At 38.2% G+C, this 26,205-nt stretch overlaps 1 protein-coding gene across 1 annotated transcript in view; it reads left to right on the top strand.

Moving 5' to 3' along the window:
• The window catches only part of BBS9 (Bardet-Biedl syndrome 9), a 283,034-nt gene extending 269,117 nt beyond the window's left edge, over positions 1–13,917 (top strand). Inside the window, exon 23 of the mRNA XM_036378769.2 lies at positions 10,190–13,917. Within this exon, the coding sequence (XP_036234662.1) occupies positions 10,190–10,236 (47 nt within the window). The 3' untranslated portion in view covers positions 10,237–13,917. The remainder of the gene's footprint in view (positions 1–10,189) is intronic.
• Positions 13,918–26,205: the final 12,288 nt, after the last annotated feature.

Below are 26,205 nucleotides of genomic sequence, written 5' to 3' on the forward strand. Positions count from 1 at the left end.
CCGTGTTAATCAATAGTCAATGTTATATAACCACCAGAATGAAATCTTGCTTTTCCTAGCATCTTTTGTATCCAGTTCTGTGAAAAGCCTGTGATCAAGGAGTTGTGTTGTATTGTAAATTCACACCATTTACATGACAGGAATTTATTTTGAGCAGTGTCCTTGCAGAAAACAGTAATTTCAACATAACCTGCATTTGTTGTGGGAATCCCATAGCAGTGACATTTCCTGAAAATTTTGTAATACTGAACTAGCTGTCTATAAAAGTTGAGCATGTTTTCCCTAAAGTCACAAAAAATTATGAAAGCTATATTGGTTTCCTGCAGTCTGACTGTACTTAGTTTTTATTGCTTCCTGAGCCCATGAGAAAATCCATAATACATTTAAAACTGTTACTTTCATCACTCCAAGCCTTAGATGCTGGTGTGTTGGCTTCTACTCTCTTTCTGGAGGTGATAAAAGGCTCAGTCCCACAAAGTGCTGCCCTCCTTCTGGTTCTGATTGGTGTGAGGTTGGAGGACACAGAACTTTCTAGTTGCTGTTCAGCTTGGGGCTATAAGAATCCTTAATTGGATCATCAAATCTGAGTAGCTTTACTGTTTTTGTTGTGAGTACTGAAATTCCCATTATAGTTACTTTTGTTGTGAGTACTGAAATTCCCATTATATAGTTCCCATATAGCCAAATATGCCTGGAAATATTCAGGGGTGTAGCAGGAGGTAACTCACTTCCATTTGTGTGAGAGAAGACTGTTAGCAGTGGGAAAGTAGTGAATATAAGGAGGTCTTTATTATATTGAGATATTAAGACAGTTTAGAAAACATCTCAGATAAAAACTACAAAGTGCTTTCATGTCGGAGTTGGAGTTGATGGACTTGATCCTTGTGGGTCCCTTCCAACTTCACCTATTCTGTGATTCTATTACACACTGCCACTCCCTCCCTCAAAAATCACCCCTTGCATTTGCAAATATAAGATTTTATGAAAAGGGGCAATGGCACCAAAAAACCCCAAGACAACAACGAGAAAAAACAGATTCAGAATGTTGGCGAGCAATAGAAAGGAGTTAAGTGTCCATTTGTAAGACATTTAATCTCTTACTTTAGTACAGGCTCTTTTTATTTTGTTCTTTTGCTTTTAAGCCAACCCTGAGACTTATCAAAAGATTGCATTCTGGAAAAACCTCCTGAAAGCATTTTTCTCGTATACTGTAGCTTAAAAAAAAATGTGTGAAATTCAAGATTGGAAAGTATTATACAAAAGTAGTTTTTCTTGCTTTTTTTTTTATTAACACATTTTTCTTCAAACCTACTTCTCTACCAAAGTATTTTTTCCCACAAGACTCCAAAGGAAAAATGACATCAAATGGTAAAATCCTGTTGTATGTTATTTCCAGAAGAATCCATGGAAATCTTGAATATGATTTTATCATTTGCACTGTAATGTTCCATTTTAACAAGGAGCAACATACTGAAGAGTATTCAGTTGCTGAATACTTGATGGTAAGCAAAAGCTGATGTTTCTGTGAATATTACACATCACTTAGGAATTTGTAGCACCTCAGATCTGTTGTACAATAATAGAAGTTAGAAATGGAAAACTCTTGTTATATCAGCTTGACCATCTCCCTGACCACCAGATTTTCGTCTTCATTGTGGTACTAATTTGCAAATGTCATAAGCCATGTGGCTTCCACTACTTCCCCAGGGAAAATACATGACATTAAAGCAGCTTTGAATATTCCTTTCCTTGACTTCATCTTCTTGATCCTTTTTCATATCTGTTTTACTGAACAATTCCTAATGTTGCTCTGCCTTTAGCTATTTTGTTTCTCTCCCTCTCTTTTGTTTTCTACAAAATCACACAATAATTTATGCTGTTCTTTTTGAATTTCTTCTATTTGATTATATCTTTCTGTTATTGAGAAGCCATGGGCTATAATGGACACGCTGGAAATATCTACTGGAGAAACTGATGTTTATGTACAAAGTACATAATGTACTGAGTTTTGTGGCCCGACAAGTTAAACTCATTCAAGAAGCACAGCACAGGCTCTAAATGCAAGTTTGTACCAGACTCTTTATTCAAGAAAAAAGTGAGGTTTTTTCCCCCACTATAAACTTAGTAGACTTTTTATTCTATATTTTAGCGAAGATGGTGTTGGCTAAAGCTGCCTGTACTTTATATGGATGTATCATAAATAAGTTTGTTGAAAGCTTCATTCTAACAATGATATCAGGCATATTAAGAGAATAACTGCACTTTTTTGACTTAAGTTACAGGTACACACTAATAAGAGTAGAGGTCTGTGAATAGCTGGCTGGTTTTGGGTTTTTTAAAAGTTTCTGGCTTGAAGAAAAAAAAGATTGGACAATTTGTTTTTTTGGGGCAAGCTCCAATGATTTATTCAGGTTTCTTTTTTTTCTCCTCAAATGAAGTATTTCACTTAGACTTCATATCAACTAACTTATTTTAAATATGTATATATATATTCAAGGAAGTTTATTTGCAATGCTTCAGTGTGAAATGAAGATTCAAAGGATTTTTAAATTTTTTTAAATGCTGTAGTTATTTAATTTTTAACCAAATAATTCTGATAAATTCAGCAGAAAATTGACCTATGTCTTTATTTGACCTGTATTTATAGATTTCAAATGAAAATAATCTCAGCTGAAAGTTTGCTCAGTATTAGCTCAAGTGACATTATGTAGGTGAGGAATGTTTGGAGGTTGTAGGTCTTCAAGACATTAATTGTGAGCTGCAGCCAACCTGTAATAGATATATGTGTGTGTGTGTGTCTATATATGCATATATATATGTATAAGTATATATGTATATGGTATCGGTGAAGGCTCTTAGATCTTCCTGCAGGCAGACTCTGGGTGATTGTCTCCAGGCGCAGGATTCACTGCTATTCATATGAAAATGGTGGAAAATCTTGCCCTAAAGCTACCCTACCCCTGGAGTTTTGCCTATCTGTCATGGTGATGGAAGATAAAGGATTTGTTAATAGTCAGCTGACTGGTCGTCTGTCTGGGAAGTCAATACAACAGCACAACGAATCAGGCAGGCAAAAGACTGATTGCTATGGCATTGCTTCTCCCCAGGAAAAAGCCAAGAGCTATGTCCACACAAAAAAGACTCTGGTTTTAATATATTATTGTCTGTTTAATCTCAAGGTGCATGGTGCAAGTGGTTTTTTTTCTGAAAGCAAATTCTTAAGACTCAACTTTTCTGAAAAGCTTAATAGGATTGTGGGTTGCAGTGAATGGGAAGATATAGGCATGATGAAGAATAAATTGAAGCAACAGTGTTTGTATGGCCGTAATTACTTAAGTCTTAGATTTGTATTGTGCATATTTGACTTAGAAGCCACTGAATTAATTTACCTCCCTGACAAGGGCAGATAGCTAATGAGAAAGAAGGGAGGTTTGGCTACTGAAAAGCAAACTCATTTGCAGGATTTACTTCCGGGCAAGAAATATCAGTTCCAGCTGAAATGTGTCATTTGTGACTTCTTGAGATCATCTCTAAATGAAAACAATCAATTTTCAAAACCTTTGCAAACTTTCCAGGAAAAATGTCCAGGATTTGGTAGGTGATTGTGAGATGTCAGATATTTGGGGAAAATGAGTATTTTTCATCCAAAATTTTGGCTTCATCAAAATTATGCTTCGTATAATAATGATCATTGACATGATTTTAGGTAGGTGACTGTTTTTTAAACAGGTTGTCATCCTACAAGCATACTCAGTTTGCTTTGTAATAATTTTTGGATTTTTTTGTTGTTGTTCCTAAGAGGAACTTAAAACACTGTTATTAGAGTCCTGTTTACAGAACTCTACATTGCTTCAAATTAACTAGCATCTCATTCATCTTGATCTCCTATATATATATATATATATATATACACATATATAAAAGCTGGATTTGGTGGTTTGACAGCTCCTTAGTTCTTAGAGAATGTGTTTATTCCAACTCTGTGTATGTGGAGTGTGTATGTGTGTATTTATATTTACATGTGTATGTAACTGGAGTCATTAGAAGAAGCAGGTGTGAACCTTGGGAAATTTTAGTGATGCCACTGGATGTTTTTCCTGGCTTTCAAACTTTATATGAGAATCATTTCATATGTCTTGGGCATTTTCCAAATACGAATCAGAAGAAAATCCTAAAGAAACCATACTGAGGGCTAATGCCTAGAGGCATGAGTGCTCAAAAACTTTGTAAGTTGTTTAAAACTTAATTAAAAAACCCTATGTGAACATTTGGTAAATGTTGCCTTTGTCATTGTTACCTCCTTATTAACTCCATTGTGTTACACGGCTACTACATGCCACTATTAAGTCAGAATGACAAAAGGAAGACTTTAGCAAGGTTTTTGAGAGTTTTGTGGGAATAGACCCTCCTCTTTCCCCAAGGTCAGAGCTGCCCCTTCTACCCCTGCTATTTTGTGGCATTTAGAAACGTAGCAGGGGATACCTTCATGTAGGTTGGATTTGTCGCGTTAGTCGCAGTTAGTGGGGGGCACATTTACAGGGGTGGAAATGATTGTTTCACATTATCCACCCTGTGATGTCTATGGTCCCTTAGGACAAAGCAAAGTTCACTGAATGAAGCCCTTTCTCTCAGTCACACTAAATGAAAAACAAATTTATTTGTTTTACACAATTCCTTCATAAATGAGTCAGCCATGCTTCCCACTTATTCAGCTACCATCACTCTACTTCCTGATACAAAAATCTGAGCATTTTTAAATTATGTGTGTAGTGGTCAGTGACTCACTGATGACTTGGGGAGACAGTGCTGGGGCTCCTCGCAGCTTATTAGCCCATTAAAAGTGATACAGAATACCTATGAAGTCCAGTTTCTCCCATTAAAGCAGTACAGGAAAATTTGTAGTTTGTTGATTTTACAGTAATCTATTTTGCACTCTTACTAAACTGTGTCTGTTTGATAAGCAAGACTGGTGCTTTCCTCAATTTTTGAAAAGCCCTTTGGATTGTGCTTACAGAATGAAGGTTAAATACTAAGAAAAAGGAAGTGGTATACATTTCCTCAAGTAGTTTTTAATGAAAAGAAAATTATTAATAATGAATAGATGGGCCTTCTTGAAAGAAGAATTATGATTTTCAGAAATATGACTTAAAGGTGCTGGGAAAAATCTGTCATCTTTTGTTAACAAAAAAGCAAAAAGCTATTAACTTGGGTCATTTGGAACATTTAGTTTTGGATCCAAAATTTTATGAAAAACAGTTACTTTAAAGCTGTAGTTTGTTCTAAAGCTGTCTTATGTCAGGTCTAGAAATAGCAATACTGACCATTAGGCCATGAGACGGGGTGGGTTTTTTCCTCTTTTAGGTGGGAATAGCTGAAGAACAGGGTGCCTCCCTTTTCTAACCTAATCTGAACTCAAAATAACTTTTGTCTTGTTATAACAGCTCTTTTCTGAGTCACTGTATGAAAAAGAGACTGGAAGTATTGGATATTGTAGATCAAACACTTCAAAGCCAACTTTGACTTAGTTTTATGCATGCTTTAGAGTAGACTAATGTACAATAGTATCCAGGAAACTCAGCCAGTAATTCATAAGGGTCCAAAATGTTCTCCTCAGCATGAATCATAGCAGCATAAATGATAGGATTGGAGAAGATCCTTTAGGTCATCCAATTCAAAACCTGTGTATCTTCCTTTTCACTATCCCCACTAGGATTTCATCTGCCCTATCTCTGCAAACTTCCCATATCCCTGACTCAGCCACCTCCCTGGGTAGTTTCTTCCATTGCCTAATTATTTAACCTGAACATCTTTAAACCTTACAGCATCATGCTGAGTGTGAACAATTTATGACTACAGAAAATGATTCTTTCTCCTCCCTACTGCCATCACGCTTAAATATCATCTCTCCCTTTAAATGTGTCATTGGGGTTTTTTGGTTTTTTTTCCTTCTAACTGCATGAATAATAATCCCAGGAAAGTTGGGGGTTTTCTGCTGTCTTTGGTGCTTCTGTAACTGTAACTGATTTTCTTTGAACTTGGTTTTCAAGCCTCAAAAGTACATTTTGATCTACAAATGAACTTTCTGTGACTCAATGATATGTGTGTATTAAGTCATGCTTTTGAAGAGGTGAATAACATGATTGAAGTATTCTGTGTCTTTGTTTATAGAAGCTGCTTTCTTGAGGGTGCTAATTGACAAATACATGGCATTTGAGGGATTTAAGTGACTTTCTTGGTATCAAATATCCTCCATCTCATGTTACAAATCGGGATATTAATATAATCATGTATTCTGGCTCTGTTTTGAAAACTGAACTCCAAAAGCTCTTTGAGCTGCTTGGAGTTGCCTACTGCTGAGTTAAAACTTATCATGATCATTTCCAAAAGCAGCTTCTCAGTTTGTAGCTGTGTTAATAAACAGAGACATAAACCTTTCAATATACATTTCTCTAAGTGTATGTGCTCAGACCAGTGTTGGTATGATAGAATTTTTGGATGCTCTGTAAAACAGAGAGAACTTCATAATGGGGGATATGAAGATGAAAGGAAGCTTTTTTTTCCTGATGAAATGAGGTAAAGAAGCCTTAATCTTCAGAATTTATATTTATACCTGGTATTTTTTAGGATCTGCCTAAGCTTGTTGGAATATGCTAATGAGATACCTCTCTGATGTTAATTATCTCATCAGCTACAATGTAGAATGTGCCAGTTACATCAATGTGACATTTATGTTGTTCTCTTAGATGACTAATAAAAATTGCATGTCAGAAAAAATACTGGGTAGAGGTGGGTAGGCTGGTTATTGCAAGCAGTATTTTCCTGATTCTGCATTGCCTCCCATTTTGGAGTTGCACAATAAAAATAGCTGCAGTCTGTGCCTCACCTGTCAGCTCACCTCTCCCACAGTTACTCATGTAGTAGTTCTTTGATCCATGCAGAAGTATTCCAGGTTCCCTATAGCTGGAACCTACGGGGCTGTTGTGCAAACTTGTGTGAAACTAGGGTAAATCCTTCTCTGTGACTTCAGTTCTGCCAGCCAGTAATTACAGTAAATGTGTTAGATTTAGTGGATCCATGGCTTTTCGTGAAAGTAACCATTCATGGTTCACTTTGGCACAGCAATTTGTAGAAATAGACACAAGGGTTACTTGTAAGAAGTTAATGTCAGGGAAGTAACAGATTTTGAAGGCAGTGTCTTGGGCTCTGGGCACTATTTTTTGTCTCAAAGAATTTTTTTTTGTAAGTTTATAATTACACTTTAATTTTTAACAGGCCATGTTTTCAGCCTAACAAAGGAAAAAAAATGCATTATGATATAGCTTTGAGAGGTTTTTTTTTTCATTGAGAGTTTTTTTTTCCCCCAGATATTTTTGTAAGCCTCCCTTCTTTAATTTCTGTTTTGTTATGCTTCTTAGAGGTCCAGTAGCCAGCCAGTCCTCAAATGTCAAGAGGCTGAGGGCACTGTGCAGTGGCAGTGTCATGGCTTAAATGTGCAACACCAATGCAGAGTTGGTAAATTCTTGGTCTCTGGTAAATCTGCAACCATTCTTTTTGGGTACAAAGAGCTGGCCATAGTCCAAGCTCCTTTTTTTCTGTTTCTCATTCAGATTTTGTGTGTGTCCAGTTTTTATAGGAGCATGCAGCAGCCAGTTTCATAATTCTGGCACTATTTTCATTGACTATGGTGTGAAATCAAGATATTCTCAGGTACTTTTTTTAGGCAGATCTCCAAACAGCTCAACAAAGCTATGTAGTTAGGAACAGTGTTAATTGTAGCTTTGCGCTGGTTTCTACACTGCATTGAGCTATGTGGTGAGTGTTTCACTGCCAGTGCACAACTTAAACACAGATACTTGCTGAGGAAAGCTCTGCAGAAGTAGCACAGTGGAAAAAGTTAAAGTTTGTTATTTCCATGGTGCATTTCAAGCGGTATACCCTCTACCTTATATTTGTTAATCTCTTGTTCCTAGAGCAATATTTCTTTCTCTTCCCTGATGTTTGTACCACATCTTGGTTTCCTATAATCCACAAGTTTCCTTATCATGCTACCTACCTCCTTCCCCATGATCACTGATGAAACAAGATGGGACCTGCTGCTGGTCCTTTGGCATCCCAGCGTGGGCTGCGTGATGAGAGCTTTGAACAAAGGAATGGCCATTCGAGGGCTGACCTTTGGAACCCCAAGTCAGCTCTTAACATGAGACTTTTAATTGTCCTTAAAAAAAAGAGTGGCAACATCAGTAAGGGGAACTTCTCAGACCCTCAGGGCTTTGGGCTTCCAGCTGTTGCCGAAATGTTACTGCTTTAGTCTTTTTATCTCAAGGCTTGAGCTAACATTTGTTCAGTTTAGTACCATCACCCACGAAAACCACTGTAAATTCTAAAATCCCCAAGCACCAAAAACATTGGAAGTGTAAAATAAAAGCTGGAAAATGAATCTAGATTGTTTTGATCATGTGAAATTGCACAGATCTAAATGAAAGCACATGGATTTAATTTTATGTAGTTTGTTGGTGCTAAATTCTGTGTGAACATGATTGTAAAAGCAGTTAGGCTGACGGGAGACTGGTGGCTTTGGTTTAGAACATTGGATGCTCACATTTTTATTCTGCTGACCTACTGGATAATTTCATTGTATGTAGAGGGATTTTAGCCTTCTTCAGATAAGAAGGAAAAAAAGCATATCAAAACAAACCTAATAAAATCTGTGTTATTTTATTATTAGTCATATATCATTTGGAGATAGTGTCAATTTATTTTGGATTGCTTAAATTAATTAGAAAAGGATTTAAATAATTTTCAATCTAAACTAAGAGTGCATATGTAAGAAGCTGCTGGGTGGAATAACAACTTCTAATTTTAGTCATTCAAGTATGTGTGTGTAAAAATTGGTGTGATCATCCACTGTTTTCTTTCTTCCTAGATATTTGAAGCAACTTTCTATGAGTCCCTATCCCCTTTTCAAATTCTGTCAGGTTCATTATTGCTAAGATTATTATCCCATCCAAGATAGATTAAACTCTTGAACTAATATTTGAAAAATATGGGAAACTCATTCTCTTGGCTTATAGCAGAAGTTGCCTTCAATGTAAGAGTGGCTATTTTCCTCTTGCCCAAGCTGATAGTCATATATCTATACTCTCTCTTTCTTTCTTTCTTTCTTTCTTTCTTTCTTTCTTTCTTTCTTTCTTTCTTTCTTTCTTTCTTTCTTTCTTTCTTTCTTTCTTTCTTTCTTTCTTTCTTTCTTTCTTTCTTTCTTTCTTTCTTTCTTTCTTTCTTTCTTTCTTTCTTTCTTTCTTTCTTTCTTTCTTTCTTTCTTTCTTTCTTTCTTTCTTTCTTTCTTTCTTTCTTTCTTTCTTTTCTTTTCTTTTCTTTTCTTTTCTTTTCCTTTTCTTTCTTTTCTTTTCTTTCTTTTCTTTTCTTTCTTTCTTATCTTTCTTATCTTTCTTATCATCTTTCTATCTTTCTTTCATCTTTCTTTCATCTTTCTTTCATCTTTCTATCTTTCATCTTTCTATCTTTCTTTCATCTTTCTTTCTTATCTTTCTTTCTTATCTTTCTTTCTATCTATCTTTTTATCTTTCTTTCTATCTTTCTATATATCTAAGTATATCCTTGTTAATGAGTGTATGTTCATCTTTCTTTCATCTTTCTATCTTTCTTTCATCTTTCTATCTTTCTTTCATCTTTCTTTCTTATCTTTCTTTCTATCTATCTTTTTATCTTTCTTTCTATCTTTCTATATATCTAAGTATATCCTTGTTAATGAGTGTATGCATTCAATTTTCTATTGTTTTGCAACTTGTATTGTCATTTTTTTCCCACAAAAAGGGACAGAATAAATGCAAGTAGTAAATTGGAGTAACTGTGTCTGATCATATGCCCAGTTGTTCTCTGTCATTTTTTCTGGTGCGAATGTAGTCCATGATTTTGTAGTTTGAACTGTTATCGTCCATGATACGTATAGAAAAGCTGATGTGAAATTGCCTTTATTGTATTTTTTTTTATTTTCTGAACTTGTGAGCACTTGAATTTGCAAGTTAAGCATTTTTATCCTAAGTGTTTTGCATGTAATAAATTGTTTCCTCCAGCTATAACCAAGGCTTTCACAAACTGATAGAATCAACAATATAGTGCATGTAGTTGCCAACTGCACTAAATTTTTAAGCATCTCCTTTTTGCTTTACAGGTCTGTCTGAGGATGCAGAAGAGGAAACAAAAAGCCATGAACTCTGATGACAACCCTCAGGAAAAAATTCTATCTGATGCCAGATGCATTTATAATGCAGCACTACCAATCCATTTTACTCTGCAGTGATTACAGCTTTCAGAAGGAGAGAACTGTGCTAATTTATATAAAAACAAAAAAATTCCGCTCTAATAATTTGGTTGGGTCTCCCTGCCAACTGCTATCATCTTTTCTGTGAGCAAAGTTTAAGCACTTACCCAACTGTGGTAGGGGTGTTTTGTTGTGTTTTGTGATATATCATCCCTTTCTAAGGATTCAGTTGATTGATCAAAGACTGTTTATACATAGTTAAAAGCAAACTTTGTTTCACGATATGTTTTGTCTTTTTAAAAGATATTCTGAACTGTACCTCCCTTTGAGATTATATTAACATTTGTTATATCACAGTTTTGACAAAAGATAATTATCTCGTTTCCTCCTGTACTAACATTCATGATTCCAGACAGCTGAATTCACCACCAGGAGAAAAACTGGTAATCTATCAACTCTTTTCCCCTCTCTCTCATTGCTTATACAGACTTCTGCTCTCTAGAGATATAGAGTAAAATATGGTTACTGGACATAAAGGGCAAACCCTTTTGCCATTAACTATGCCACTATGAATGGGAGTAAAGTTTACACAGTAAGTACCTTGAGCACAGCAACACATGGATCTTTTTATGGTTACCAGTGATTTCTGCTTTTCTTGTCAACCAGTCTGCTCTAGTTATGTCTAAGATTTTCAAAAGTAACTACCAACTTCTGAGTGCCTTCATTTTTATTAATCAGTTGGAGGGTGCTTTGGGTGTTGTGTATTTTGAAAGTTCTGAGTATTTGCCTTCTGAAGGTCAGGCCCATGCAAGGTGCCTGAAATACAACACCCAGCAACCGAGGCAAACTTGGCCTAGAGTTTGGAAGAGTCAGGCTCATGTCTGGATTTCTGAGAGTGAGTTGAGATATTACTAAAAAACACTTGAACTGAAAATAAATGAGACCAGGATCAAGTGTATAAACAGGCATTTGAACAACTGTTGCTAGTTCATACCAAATACAAGTTGCAGTCTCTTGGATGGCAGATACAGAATGCACTGATAGCTGGAGTTTAGTTTGTGGTAGATGCAAGTGCATGAGCCATCTCCACATCCCCCACTGCTGTTGGTTTCCTCAACAGGGATTCACCAGTTCGTGTTCTAGCTGTAGTAAAGGCCCCTCCAACTCACTTTTGAGCTGTTTCAAAAGAGCTTGTGATAGTTGCTGTGGTCAATGCTAGCTTGATCTATGGCTAATGAGGAGACATTATTTTCAGAATGTCTTAAGCCATCAAGCTTCATCATCTCCATGTCTACTTTCAATTTCTTTACGTCCACCCACCCCCCAAAAAAAAACCAGCTTTGCAGCTCTTATGCATCTGCTGTTTAACCCTCTGGCCCTATTCTGGCTCAGTACACGATATAACTGTTTCAAGAAGCCTTTTTCAACATGTTAGCTATTAAATAGCTCAGTAGCCAAGGAACTGGGTAAGGCCTCTGATACCTCTAGGGCTGAAGTGAGCTGTAACTCCCAACAAAAATGACTCTGTCCCCCAGGAGATCTCAGATTTATCTACAAATTGTGGGGCCAGAAATCTTGCTTCTTTCCCAGGAAGGAAAAAATCCTACCCCCTGCTTGTTATGGAGTGATTCTGCTCTCTGAGTTTTCTTCACTTGGATCCCTCCCCCGTGGTGTTTTGTCAGGAGGGTGGTATCCAGCCCATTGTCAAGGTACCCTGCTGCGCTGTGAAAATTACACAATAAAATAATCTCCTGTAGTCTCTGTACACACCTCAGTGACCAAAAAAGTCCATGGAGAACTAATCAATTACTGTAGCTATTAGGCTTAAATGTTAACTATAGATCTCAAATCTTCTTTTGTCCTCTTGTCAGCGGCTACTAGGGAATCTTAAAAAATCAAGCACAGTTACTACAGAAAGCCCATACCATAATGGTGTAGAATCCTGGACCAAAGAATCCTAAATTATAGGCATATAATATAGCTGGAAAGTACACTGCTATGAGACTTCTGTGAAATATATTACTCTGTCATGATTCCCATTATTGAATGTGATCCCAGTGCTCAGAGCTGCCTGGCTTTGTTGGGACTTTAGTGTAAATGACAAGTAGGCACTCAGGTCAATTATATCATCCACTCTTATTTAAGTTATTTTCTGTCATTTTAAGATGTAATGTTCAGAAGCACTCTTATTTGCCTTTTCTGCTCCATGCTTTGCAAAATAAGGTCTCATGAGGATAGTTTTACAAAAAGGAGAAAATATGCTGGTAATAAAGGGGAGGGGGGAAAGGAAGAAAAAGGTAGAACTGTCTATCGTAGTAAAGTAGGACCTCTTTGTATTGTGCTAAATTGCAGTATTTGATAGTATCATCAAAATTTAAAAGTTGCATTGAATAAAAATTACTTACTTTCCCCCAATGCCAAATAGTCCATCTAATTCAGAGGAAGGAAGTAATTGAAATGTAGTCATTTATGCTGCAGCCTAAGAGGAAATATTGTAAAGTAATTCTTAGCAGTTCTCAAATGTAGTTTGAATTTTTAAGAAAGTTCTTTTTGGCTGGGAAAAAATCAGGCCAGTTACAGGAAGTTTGGAAGCTGGAGAGGTGTACGGAATGTAAGGAAACATTGCTAGTTTGGGGGGACCATCTGTTTGGTTCTCATCAGCAATGTTTCTGAGGCTGAGAGAGGCACTGGTGGCCAGTCAAACTGTTTTGAGCAGGATTTTATAGTAATGCCTGGTCAGCTCTTCTGGTCAACTTAAATATGCAGCCTATCTGCACATTTAGCTATTTGAATAGGATTTCATATGGCTAAGTGGCTCAAAGACTAAAATTAATTTTAAATTACAATTTTATTGAAATAAATCTGAAAGGAATTTTGTGACATTTTGAAAAGAATGCTGTGATTCATGGCATTTTTGTTATCTAGAACTTTGAAATACATTTTCTAAAAAAAGTCCTAACATAAAGCATATATTTTTCTGTTAAACAGGTAAATAATTCTAAAGTTTATTTTCTTGGTAGGAGTTTATTTTCAGAATGTTATTGTCCAGTGGCTTTTCCTTAATTTTGTTTTTCAGCCATTACATTTTAGAAAAACAGATTAAAACAATTACTACTCTGATGACCAAAATCTGGAGGTCTGGACACTGCTCATCTTTTGGGCTTTGTAAGCAATGCTGAGTTCAAACTAAGACTGTGGTTTCCAGCCCCAGATTCATTCTTCTGTCCAACTATTATTCAACTGTGACACAGAAAAACAGCATTTCTCTGCTTTCAAGGGGTTGGGCTTTCCTTTATAATGTCTTCTTCAGCATTTACTGTACAGAGAGAATTAGAGATAAATTTCAATATTCTTGTATTGCTTATAAAGAGTAATTTACTGCCATAAACTGAAATTTGTTGAGCAGAGATTGTATTTCTATGTGAAGTTCTTCCAGCATTGGAAAAAAAAATTAAAAATTACAAGTATGCGTCATATTGAAAAAATATCTTTCCTTCTTATCAGAATCTTCTGTTTATAAATAATTTACTAAAAAACAAACCAAACTGGTGCAAAAGTGCTGTAAAATATATGACATACTCCTGAAACCAAGCTTCTGTATCACTTCTTCATTTGAAATTAACCTTGAATTTCCCACAGCTTTGTTTGCTTCTTATATTGTTGCTTTCTTCATTTGCTCCTTTACAGCATGAGGTTGCTCTGGTATTTATGTGGTATCTTCATGTGCTGTTTGCAGGTGACTTAGCTCCTTTGCAGCTCAAAGGTAAAGTTTGCACAGCATTATGCTGCTTCACGAGCCTTGATCTGTTTGAGGGCACATGCCCATAGGGCCAGGCTTATAATTAACAAATTCACCCGGGAAAGCTTATGAATCCATTGTTTGTCCAATGAGAATTTATCTAATACTCTAGCAGACCAAGTTCAACATGAGTTTGTTTTTTAGGTAACAGTGAAAAAAGTTGCTAGTTTTAGAGTCTTGAACTTCCTCTCTAATTTTTTTTTTTTGTCCCCTGTCATGTAAATTATTGTAATAGTCAATAGTATCAGGAATGATTATTTCTGTCCTCCTCTGCAGGACAGCTGGTTGTTTGCTGCATAGGAGCTTCTAACCTGGGGAAATGTGCTTTTTTCCTGGAGACTAGCAGATCACAGCAGGGATAATTTGCACTTCTGTTTGCATTAAGTGTATGGCAAGTGCTGTAGTTAATGATGGGATGGAAGCATAACCCAGCTAATTGAATTGCCCTGGTCTTGTCTGACAAAGTGTCCTGACTGCTCTATCTTTACATCTGCCATATCAAGGAGTACAAACAAATGAAATATGAACATAGATTTAAATTAGTATAATTATTGTTTTAAAACACTGCGGTATTTTCCAAGAGTTTAATGTCGTTGCAATCAGGAAAGGGAGTAGAATACCAATTTGTTTTCATGTGCACTTATTGTAGATTGATGTTTCTTTTACATATATTGCTATGTGTTTGTATTTACTATGTCTGTAAGAGGCATTCATGCTTTCAGATGAACCTGCTATATTGAAGATTTCAATATCCATTCTGGTGCTTTAAATGAAAGGATTCTTACATATCAGGTAAAAAAATCATGAAAGTAAGCAGGAAGCCCTGGAAGGGATCCCCACCCTCAGGCTACACCATGTAAATTGATGTTAACTCTGATGAGAGTGTTTTCCATTTGATAAAGCATCAACATATTGTATTGTTCATTTGTTTGCTAGCACCACTGTAACACCACACTGTCATCATAAAAACTGTTCCTTTAGGAAATTATTTTCTGCAAAACCAGTTAATGCTGTAGAACAAAATTATAACAGTGTTTGATAAGATATTTTCATTTGTCTTTATAAGCAGAATAGAGACTTGGAGGGCTTCCTAAGTGGGAATGATCAGTGCCAATCATAGCTCACCCTCCACCACAGCTCCAGCAGACTGACCGTATATGCAGATGTAGAAACAAGATAAAAGCTGTTCCAATTGTGTAAGCTGCTGCCTGGCCTGAAATCTTGAAGGGAGATCCTGACTCATCCTGACTCATTACTGTAACCTGATTAGAGGCCCAAATCTACTTTTGATAAATTTAAGTGAGTATTTTGCTCTTGATTTTGACAGGAGAGCATCCATAGTCTCCTGCTAGGGGCTGCATGTCAAAATAAGATGACATATTAGCACCACTGAACTCCTAGCTAGACGACGTAATAGATTATGAGGATCTTTCCAGAAGGTACTATTCCTATGATACAATGTGCATGAGGCTCAGCTACTGGGTATTCATTAAACAGCTGCCACACTGCACCCTAGAAGTGATTGCTTCTCTGCAGAGAGTGATGCTGCATGTGAAACAGGCACTTGCAAAATAAAACCCCAGAGCATTTTATTCATGATACTTCAGTCACTTATAGATGAAGTCACTCTTAGGATGATGATAGCAACTTTTCAACAATCATAGCAACACTATTAAATAGTTTAGGAAATCAAGCAATGGGCAGCATGCTCTCTCTCTGCTCCTCAACCAAGAGAATGTGGAAAGAAAGTATTTCCAAAACACATTCTGTTAAGAGGATGATCTTACTTAATTTGACATTTGATCAGCACAAAGCTTGGCCCTCTGTCTTTTAAAAAGTTGTGATGGTTTCTCTAAATTGATTTGGTTGTTACAATTACTATTTCCTGAATTTCACATACTATTTAAACATTGGAAGCTCCATTGTCCTCTGATTAGACTGAGACATTATATCATTGTTAATGAAGGTAGCACAGGTGCTATTCTTAGACAAGCAAGGAAACAGCAAGGGTATGATTCAAGGATGACTTAGACCAGTCCTCTTTACTTTGCAAAATCTGATGAGACCATTTGCAAAGTTTACAGCTTTATTGGGAAAGAAAAAAAGTTTTTATTCTATTGATTTTTAATACTGCATTAATTTTAAAGGGTAGCTTAGTCCTACAGCATCTTGGAAGTGTTAGAGAATATATGAAAAAGTTGGTCTATAACAGATGATACTCCAATTCATTATGAAGAAAGCAGTCAGTAATTAATAGTTACTTCAAATGCTCACATTATTTTATACTCATGGTTGGATTCAATTACAAGAGACATAAAGGGGAGTATTGTACTTTTTTTTCCCCTGATGGCATAATGAAGTCAAGATCCATAAATATTGGAGAACAGTCAAATTACTGCATATATAACAGGAACTGCTTTTTTCCAGCTGCCTGGAAGTGTAGTGTCTTCCTTTCATTTGAGCCGTGGCTGGGCTTATGAACTCGCAAGAATACGTCTTGGTTAATATGTGGTGATTGCTTCTGATCCAGTAGAAACAAAGAGAATTTCTCTTGGCAGTGTATTTGAACACCCTGTTCCAGCATTAACTGGATATTTCATGGTGGTACGACGTGATTCCTTCATCATGACTCTGGACTGCCTATTTCAGGGCACACGTCTCAGAGGCAGTCAGGAGGAGTGTCACTTGTGAGGGGAGCATTTCCCCCATTGTTCTGGACAACAGTATTTCAAATGTAGAGGTTTGTCCCTTCTGACTGCGCTTAGAAGTCATAGAAGGAGGAAGAGGAGACCCAAAGAACTGGAGTCCCAGCAGAATCATGTCGAAATGCTCCCATGCCAGCTACCACAGAGAAACGTTTTGGTTTTTTTTCCTATTTTTGTCTCTTTTATTAAAAAATCATTCCATGTTTAACATTTATTAGCTCATTTAATGGGAAGAGGAGTCTTTGCTTTTAGTCCTTGATCTCATCATCTGCATTTTTGTAAGTAGCAGTCAGCTCTTGCAATTCTGTCATTCATTTCTTTTTCCTTTTACCTTTTTTCCTACCAAATTCCACTGACTGTAAATTGATGATTTTGCCCAGCAGCAAACACACCGCTTTGTAGGTGTGTTTTAAAAATCCTGAAAGAAGGAAAATTTGCAGCAAACTGCGTGTTTTGGTTAAACTCTTGAAATACAATGTATCTATTCTTCTCTGGGATGAATAACATTGCTTTCACCATCAGGAAAAATATGAATGGAAAACCAAATGTGCACTAAAGAAGCTGATGTTTTTTTAAAGGGCTACTGCCCAAGTATGTCATCCAATGGAGGAGGAAAGTTGGTAGCTGCATTGTTTTTTGTACGACAGCTACCCAGACGGTGATGTGATACCTTTTATTGGGCTAACCAAAGTTAAAATTAGAACTGAGCAAATAAATCCCAATGACTAACAGAGCTTCGTGCATTTAACCTTTCTTGCTTCTCACCAAGATCAACTTTTTCGAGCCTACCCACTGGTTTTTGGCTTCCAGTTTACAGAATGCTGAGAGATGCTAAACCTGGTGAGCTCCCTACCTTCAGCTTGACAATTTGATCGCACAGAAACACAGTCTGGTCCTACCTGTTCAGGATCATTGCACTGAAAAGAAAAACATTGCACTGAGAAGAAAATTAGGGATACCAAAACACAAATCTGAACCCTGAAGTGTTTAGCTGAATTAGGTTTCTTAGATCTCAAACCAGTGGGTGTGTCCATACCTTGGGGGCTGAGCTAGGAAGTGAGTTCAGGAATTTACCTGAATATTTGTTTACTTGGATTGCTGCAGTAGAGTTGGGGGAGGCTTTCTCATAATGTTTATGGAAATCTACATGCACTGTGACTTTTTGTATGGGGATTCCTTACCAAATAATTTCCAGGTTGACTTCTGATTTGAAATTTGTTTGTCTCTTTCTGATGATGGCCCTCACTACTGTAAATTTTTATTCACCAAGTTCCAAGACAAATTATTCCTTCTCCATATCATTTTTACTCTTGGTTACCCATCCTTCAAAACTGGTTGTGCACAGCTGCGAGCAGAGAGAGCAGCACAGCAGCGGTAAGTGGATGAAACCTCCCATAAATAGCAAAGTTGTATAACTCTTCCTGATTCACCATCCCATGGGTGTGGCGGAGCAGCTCCCAAAATGGTAAACATACTCACCAATGTGGCCAGGGGACATTTCTGTTCAAAAAAACCCCCAGCCATAGGGTACAAGCAAAAGGAGCACCCTTCTCCTTCTTAATTTTTTGTGCCTACTTCGTTGTTGCTCGAGGCTAGACTGTTAGTCATGTGCCTTCTGTGGAGAACAGAGTGTGGGTTTTATTCTGAGCTAGGACAGAATGAATCTGGGTTCAGTCAAGGCTCAGATAGTGTCCCTGTGGAGCCCCTGAGCTGTGCAGTAGCCCTTTTCCCCCTTCCCCGCAGGCTCCTCTCTGCTCCTGAACACAGCAGAAATGGGAATGCTCCCAGTTTTACTTCTCAAGGGTAAGTCTCCTGCTCCAGCACACAACTCCAGCAGAGGTTGTGCCAGCATCCCTTAAAACTCACCACAGATTCCTGCAGCTCTAGGCCTTCACCCAGTTAATGTCAGAGGCATATTCTGGCTCCCCTTTATGTATTTTCCACCCATTGTAAACTATACCACAGAGTGGTGCTTAGCAAATACTCATAAGCTGGTATTAGAGTTTTTTGCCTTTCCTTACAGTTTCCCACACCTCTCTTCATCTTCACTGTGTGCCCATGGGAATATTAGGTACTGTGCCACACTGCTAGGCTAGGTTCAGTCCCTGTCCTTTGCCTTGCTAAGGCCTTCATTATCAAAGCTAATCAATAATTTTTTGGATTGCACTCATTTTCTAATTAAACTTGAGGCCTGCGGCTCAGTGTGGGAACCCAGAAAGTGAGACTCCAGATTTGGAGAAATTGGTTGTGGGAGAATAGAGCTATTGTTTGGCTGCTCCCATGCTCATACCTTTGCAATCTGGCTGGATCTTGCTAGCTGTAAAAAAAACTATTTAGTTTGTATTATCCCTCTTTTAGGACAAAAAAAAAGTATAGTCTTCAGAGTCATCTTTTCTTCCTGATCCTTCTAGTTTGCATCATGTAAATTCAAGCTGTCTTGCCTTAATCCTTCTTTGCACTTGGGCCAGCAGCTGAAGGCCTGTGAAAGCGTGTGCTTGTGTGCTCTGCAGAAACAGCTTTACAAACCACAGACTATTTTAAATTAAATGGCCATTTTTTTAAATCCCATCATTACAAAGCTGAGGCCTGATTGTTGTCCTCAGTGTGCTTCATGGCAGCAAAATTCCTGCATTTTGGGAAATGTGCTGTCTATTCATTCAGCTGGAGTGGATCCAAAGGCAAATTGTGGAATTGTTGTGAGCGCTGGCTAGTGCTCACAGAATTACTTTCTCTAATAGATGGCTTGCATTGTCATTTTGTGAAATGCTCAGATGAGAAGTCATCATCATTTGGATCGTGAGGTTGATTTTTTAAAAAATACAAATGCACAGAAATGGTCTTTTAAGAAGTCAGTTGTTTTCATTACTGCTGGCACAGCAGCAATTGAAAGCAGCTCTACAGTGGGATGGAGAAACCCTCAATTCTGTAATTTGTTATTTGATATTTTTCTTTCTTCATAGGAGCATTTAGGAAAGTAAACACCTACTTCAAAACGAATCCATCTAAGAAAGTAATTGTGAAAGCTTAGAAATGCCATCCTGGTTGATCTCTAGGGAAAGGTTGGGATTCTCCATCTTGCAGCTGTCCCACTCAAGCCATCCAAGGGATGCCAGTGGGCAGCAAGTCATGCAGCTTGCATGGTGTAGTCTGTAAACATGGAGCTATCACACATCTTTTCTCCAGAGGTTTCCAGTTGGACTTTTGGGTTTCTTTCTGTCTGGTTTCCATTAAACCACTTTGTCCCAGGGAACACTGGGTGACCCTAGGTGCCGCTGAGCTGAGTTTGTGGATTATTTTAGGTCTGTTGCCAGTTGGAATGTGAAGGATAACTAAATGGGGTGGAGTGTCCTCAGTGTCCTTCTGGACCATGATTGTGTATCCTCAGGCCACAGGTGTGGCTGGCTGACTGCACAGCACTCACTGCTGTGTAATCCAACACAAAGTGAGCCTTGAACACAGGGGCACCCTGATGCTGCAGTCACCCCACTTTTGAATGGAGTTATCTTGGCTTCCTATAGGCACCTGCTGCCAAAAGTGCTTTCAGGAGAGGACCTTCTGCCCATGATGGGATTATTCACACTGACCTCATTGGGACTACTCCAATGTGTGAGTGTTTCCAGGGAAAAAGTCTAAATTATGTGGTCTATTAGCATGGTGAGCAGTTTCCAAAATACTTTCAGCAGCATAGTTTTCTCTGTTTAATACTAGCGGTCTTATTTATTATTTGACTTCCATACTAATACAAGCTACCCTACATCCATATAGACTGACTTCAATTTAATCCAAACATAAGAATAATGAAGATAATTAGGTCAATATTAAAATAATATATAGCAATATTAAAACTGATTAGAATTATAAGTAACTTGGTAAAGAGGCAGCTCAATGTTGTTTTTCAAGTTAGCTGAATTAAAACCCCAGAACCCCTAAGCCACAAATTCTGTTCTGTCTGAAAATAGTTTATCACCAAGCAACCTCTCAGAAGATGTTTTCCATCTTCTGCCAACTTCAGACTTCAGAGTCTAGGTTTAAAGATACCTAAAATAAATAGTGTATACCACATGTAAATACATATTTAAAATTCTGTGAAGCCTTAAAACTGTTGATTAATTGTTTTCTTTGGTCACAAGTAATTCAGCTACCTCTCCTGGGTTTAACCTGCTAATATATACAAGACATGTGACTGATACTTTCCCAAAGTAAATACTATTCCCTGTCTCTGTTCACCTCATGCTTCTAAGTGATGTATTTGGAGGTATGCTACTGTTAGAAAACTCAGGGATTTGGCAAAAACTCCCTGCAGATTTGTGTAATGACACCAAAAGCCCACCTCTGGCACATGTAATGTTGCTCTCATCTCTTGAAAGAGCCTTAGATAGTTGAGAGGCAGGTAGATGAATTACACTGCCTTCTGGAAGTGCATTTTTTCCCTTGCCCGAGTGGCTCTGTGTTTTCTTTTTGGTGAAGGTCTGAGATTAATCTGACCTGGGGAAATCAGTAGCAAAATGAAATGCATTTTTAATGAATTTCTTCTTTGTTGCTAGTATACTTTCTTATTTCTGCCTTTTTGTGTGTGTGTACGTGCACCTAAATGATTTAAGCATAGGCAGAATATCCAGAGTTTAATTAAGCCAGTAAGAGTGGTGGGCAGCTCAGTTATTAAATCTTGCAGTATTGCTTCTTTAATAATGGTCATGTTACTCATTATGAAGCTGCATAACTTGCAGAAATTTTGGCAGATCAGTGCAGGATTGCCCCAGTTTGCTCAGGTGCATTATTTGGACATATCCTGATTGATGGGGCTTTACAAGGCTGCTTAGGATTGTCAGATCTTTGCTTTCTGTATGTGTGGTACAGTCAGTCAGCAGGACCGATCGGTTATTATTGTTTAATTGAGTGTACTTCAGTCAGAAGCCAAGAAGGAAGGGTAAGGAGCTGTATACAACATTACCAGCTGTAATGCTGTATAGCCAATATACTGAAGATAAAAGGTGATCAGTAAATTGATTAGGCATTGTATTTGGAAAATAACAATAAATAGGGGTTATTATATTGTAAAACTCTTTTGTTTCCGGATAAAATAAGGTGTGTCGCAGGGACAGCAAAAGCGAATGTCCTGTACAAACAAAGCCAGAAGAGTTAAAAGAAAAGCCACATGCCGAGAATAAACCAAGAGAGCACTTCGCTGGTGCAGATGGGATCAAGACGTGGTGACACACGGATTCTCCCGCTCGCTGCCAGCGCACCCGTGGCTCGGGACCATCCTGGGAGCGGCTCCGGCTCATCCCGCCCTGCGCTCGGCGCTCCCAACGGCGCCACCTGCCGGCGGCGGCGCGCACAGCGCCCGGCCCGCCCGGCCGCGCTTCCTTCCCCGCGGGCGGCTGGAAACTCACCGAGCTCCTCTGCCTCGCGTGGGTGCCAATGAGGGCACCCGGGGGCGGGAGAGCAGGCTCCGAGTCCGTGCATTTCGTTCCTCAAATCTCACCGCTGAGTTTGTGAGCGTTTGGTTGTCGTTCAAAAGAAAAAACAGTCCTGGGAGAAATTCTGCTGTGAAGGAGACCAGCAGCAAAAGGAATGGACTCATGGAGTACACTCTTAGTAGGTGAAGTGATGCTCTTACAGCATGCATACCATGGAGACTTGTCTTTTAGCAAAAATGAAAGCCTTTGCCTTTCTGTGCTGAGTAGAGGCAGCTGCTTTTCAACTGGATCGTGGCTGGAAGGAACTGTCTACTGTCACAATAAACATATTTTGTCTTTTGCAGGGGCAGGCAGTGGGATAAAGAACCTGTCTAATACAGACAGGGTCCATCGTCATCTCCAATCAATCAATTAATCAATCAATCTTCCATTTTATAGAATGTTTATTGAGTACTCCTCGTTTGCTGCACTCATTAGGTAGTAGAACAGGCAAGCAAAATGCAGGGTTTGGTTTGTCTCACAAATTGGAAACAAAGCAGTACTCCATGTATGCCACTCTTCATGTGATTTCATTAGCTCTTATCCTTTATCAGACACAGCAGATGTTCAAGAGTAAATGTAACAAAAACCCACATAACTCACATAAAATAATTTTTATTATCTCTGTAAGGCAAGCTATTTGCAGCTTGTGAAATAACAGAAAGGAGTACCAGCATACACTGCTTTACTCTATTTGCTTGGCCTGTGGCCTCTGGAACAGCTTCTGCTGGGAACCCCATCACTGGGATGGCCTCAGCATTCTGCTGTAATTTACTTCTTTTGTTGTTGTTTTAGCATATTTGATATGGACTATTTCAGCAGCCTATTGTCTCCATATTGGAGCCATATTTTCTGCTGCACTAAAGCATTTTTCAGTTTGAGGTATGGCTGGTGCTTGTATCCAGTTTAGTTTATGCTGTTTGGTTGGTTTACTTTTCTATGAATACAAATGATGAGGATAATTTTGAATGCTTTTGCAATCAGAAGCTCCCTTTTGCAAGTTTTTTTTTTTAGAGTTCTTAGAAAATATAATTTAAACAATAGAAGTATGTAAGTATGACTGTGCCAGGACATTTTATGTTAATAAACTTTTAAAATGCTGCTCATTATCTTTATCTTGCCACAAATAAATTAAATGCTTTGCATGTTCCAGGGGTTTATGGAAAACTGTCAAAATTATGACTTGTTTGATAAAATTTATAAACATTTATGCAAGTAAGTCTCACTGTAAATTTTAGATACTTCTTGTACTTTGCTTTTATTTAAAGACTTTGACCATATGTGATTTTTAATCCTGTTACAGTTTTAAAACCTGTTGGTGTGGTCTTCAGACCTTGCTTGCATCCATTTAAGTTTCCTGAATATTTTGCAGAAGGGGAGCTTTGTCAGGAGCACCTCTTTGACATAATCAGGCCACTCTTGAGGTTTATTAACATCATCTCCTAGAGGAGAAGTGGCGTGCAAGAAATACTGTTTGTCCACACTGGCAGACACTCTTAACTTTAAAACAGGATTAAGCACTGAAATGAATGAACATGCAAAGACATTTCAAAGGCTGCAGCCCACTCAGAACTGAGGAATGAACTGCAAACTCCCAGCTGCTCTCCTGCAGGAAAGTGCCGTGTCTTCATCACAATTCTATGAGTTACTACTGAGCTTCTCAATTGCTGTGTGCCTATGCACCATGACAGTAAAACACTTTCCCAAATTATAGGTCTTTCAGCAAGAATTTTTAGGGCTGAAGCTTATCAGCCTCCAACTACAGCAAATGTGCTCACCCTGACCTTTGTTTTGATGGTGTAAGTTACTGGATGGAGAGTTCCTTATCTTTTGCAAGTTGTTAATAACAATAGAAATGTGTAAGCTTGATCAGATATGCAAACCACCTTCACTACCTTGTAAATGCATAGTTCTTTAGCAAGCCAGAACTGGAAGCAGCAACTTGTGCCAATCTACAGAGCCTTCAAGACAGTGTATATCTGGGTCATAATTTCTTCTTTATGCTAAGAGTTTCATAAACACAAAGAAACTGTATTAGAATAATGTATAACAAAATAAAAGTAATAAAAGCAGGGGCACCTGCAGTGTTGATGTACATGCAGCATGTTTATTGCACTCTTTCTTGCATGATAGGGATGCTCTAGAAGAACCTATGCCCAAGACCTAGAAAAGCAACTTCCCAAAAGAAAAAAAAAGAAAATACATGCTAATTCTAATGACTCATGGCTGCCTTCTGCCACTTCTGGAAGAATTCCCTAGCCCATGAAGAATGGGCCTCCTAGGGATTTTGACTTGCAAAAAAAAATCATGAAGAGAAATGTGAATGTGATCACTGCCTTCTTCACTGTTGCTGTTGTTAACCATAAAGCTTTGTTTTTCTTTTAGGGTGGGTGCTGGGTGACCATGACATTCTTTTATGGCTGACCACTGGGAAAGCATCCCTGGAGAAGGAGCTGAGCTCTGCACAAAGTGGTAATTGTGAACAGCTACTGCTCCATCAGCTGGAAGAGCCAAGGCCGACCACTAAATAGAACTAATGAACATATCCTTTCAATAACAGCTGATACCATGCAATGCTTATACAAAAGAGGTAAGTGGTCTGATGACATGACTTCTGTTTTAACTGCTGCCATAGCACAAAATCTCTGTATGTATCTGATAGCAGGACACCGTTTTTCAGTGTGACCCTCTGATTTTGCTAAAATGACCGCAGCTTTGAATGTTGCTTGGAAAAATAGATATCTCTTTAAATAGGAATACAAAAGGGAGAAAAATAATCAACCCACCTTGAAACTTAACACAACATTACACTGAAAAAGGATGCTGATCCCTGATAAGGCAGGCTTGGCAGAATGGGTAAAGGAGAGATAAAAAGCCAAGACAAACCTGTAGCACTGAGCGGGTGAAACTGAGGTGGGGGAGGATTAAGATGGCATATTTCCCTCCCAGGCTGGGTTTTACTTCATGAGAGATTTAAATGAGTGATCTTCCCCTGTGATATGTCATCATTATCAATATCAAGGAAGCAACAAAGGTTGCTGCTAAGGATAAGCGTCTCTCTCATCTCCCCTCTTCCCCGATGACAGAGGAGATAGGGAACCAGGGAGACTCGGAGGCAGCACCAGTCCTCAGCAGGCTCTTCCACTGGACAGCAATAGGCAGTGAGGTGTGGAGTAGCCATGGTACAGGGAGACGTAAAGTCCCTTTTCAGGAGGTGCTCCAAGCAAGGAAGACGAACAAATTCCTCTCCTCAGCACTGCTGCCGCAACAGAAGATGCACAGACGGAGTGAGCTCACCCCATGGACAATGTTTTCATGCTGCACATGTTCAGAGGTAAGTTTCAGGCCTAATCAGTGTGTGGAAGGTGCTTTAGTCATGATGACAATGGTTTCTTTCCATGGAAAATCATGTCACAAATCTGGACATATTGCTTTGTGACTGCTCTGCTTTAGTATGATTTTGTGAAGTATTTGTCTTAAGTGAATGAATTATGGCAGGGATTGAGTATGATGCTCAGTTGTTGTCACCTCCTGTCTTCATTTTGTAAAGAACTTTCCTCTTTGCATTTTCCAGACTATTTTAGCATGTTCCCTGCTGTTACTTGGACGCCTGGATTGTTATTTGATGCCCTCATTGTGATTTGTGTGTTTCTCACACCGGGAGATGTTAATATTTAATGAATTTTAGACCAGCATAAAGAGAAGATTCGATGCATTTGATAATATAAGTACTCTCCTGTGGTAGTTGTCACTTAAGAAATTATCAGGGTAGATTTATTTTTCCTATGGCTGTTGCTTTAGAAAGGCTGTGGCTGCACTGTAATTAGAAAAGGGAAATGTAACCACTGATTACAGATAGAGAAGAAAGAAAAGGCCAGTTTACCAGAAGATTCAGTACATCTTTCCAATGGAAAAAACATCTGGATGTGTGAAAATCTGTTCTGGAGTAGTGCATAATAATAT

This window comes from Molothrus ater, chromosome 1 (assembly GCF_012460135.2).
Source record: "Molothrus ater isolate BHLD 08-10-18 breed brown headed cowbird chromosome 1, BPBGC_Mater_1.1, whole genome shotgun sequence".
Taxonomy (NCBI): domain Eukaryota; kingdom Metazoa; phylum Chordata; class Aves; order Passeriformes; family Icteridae; genus Molothrus; species Molothrus ater.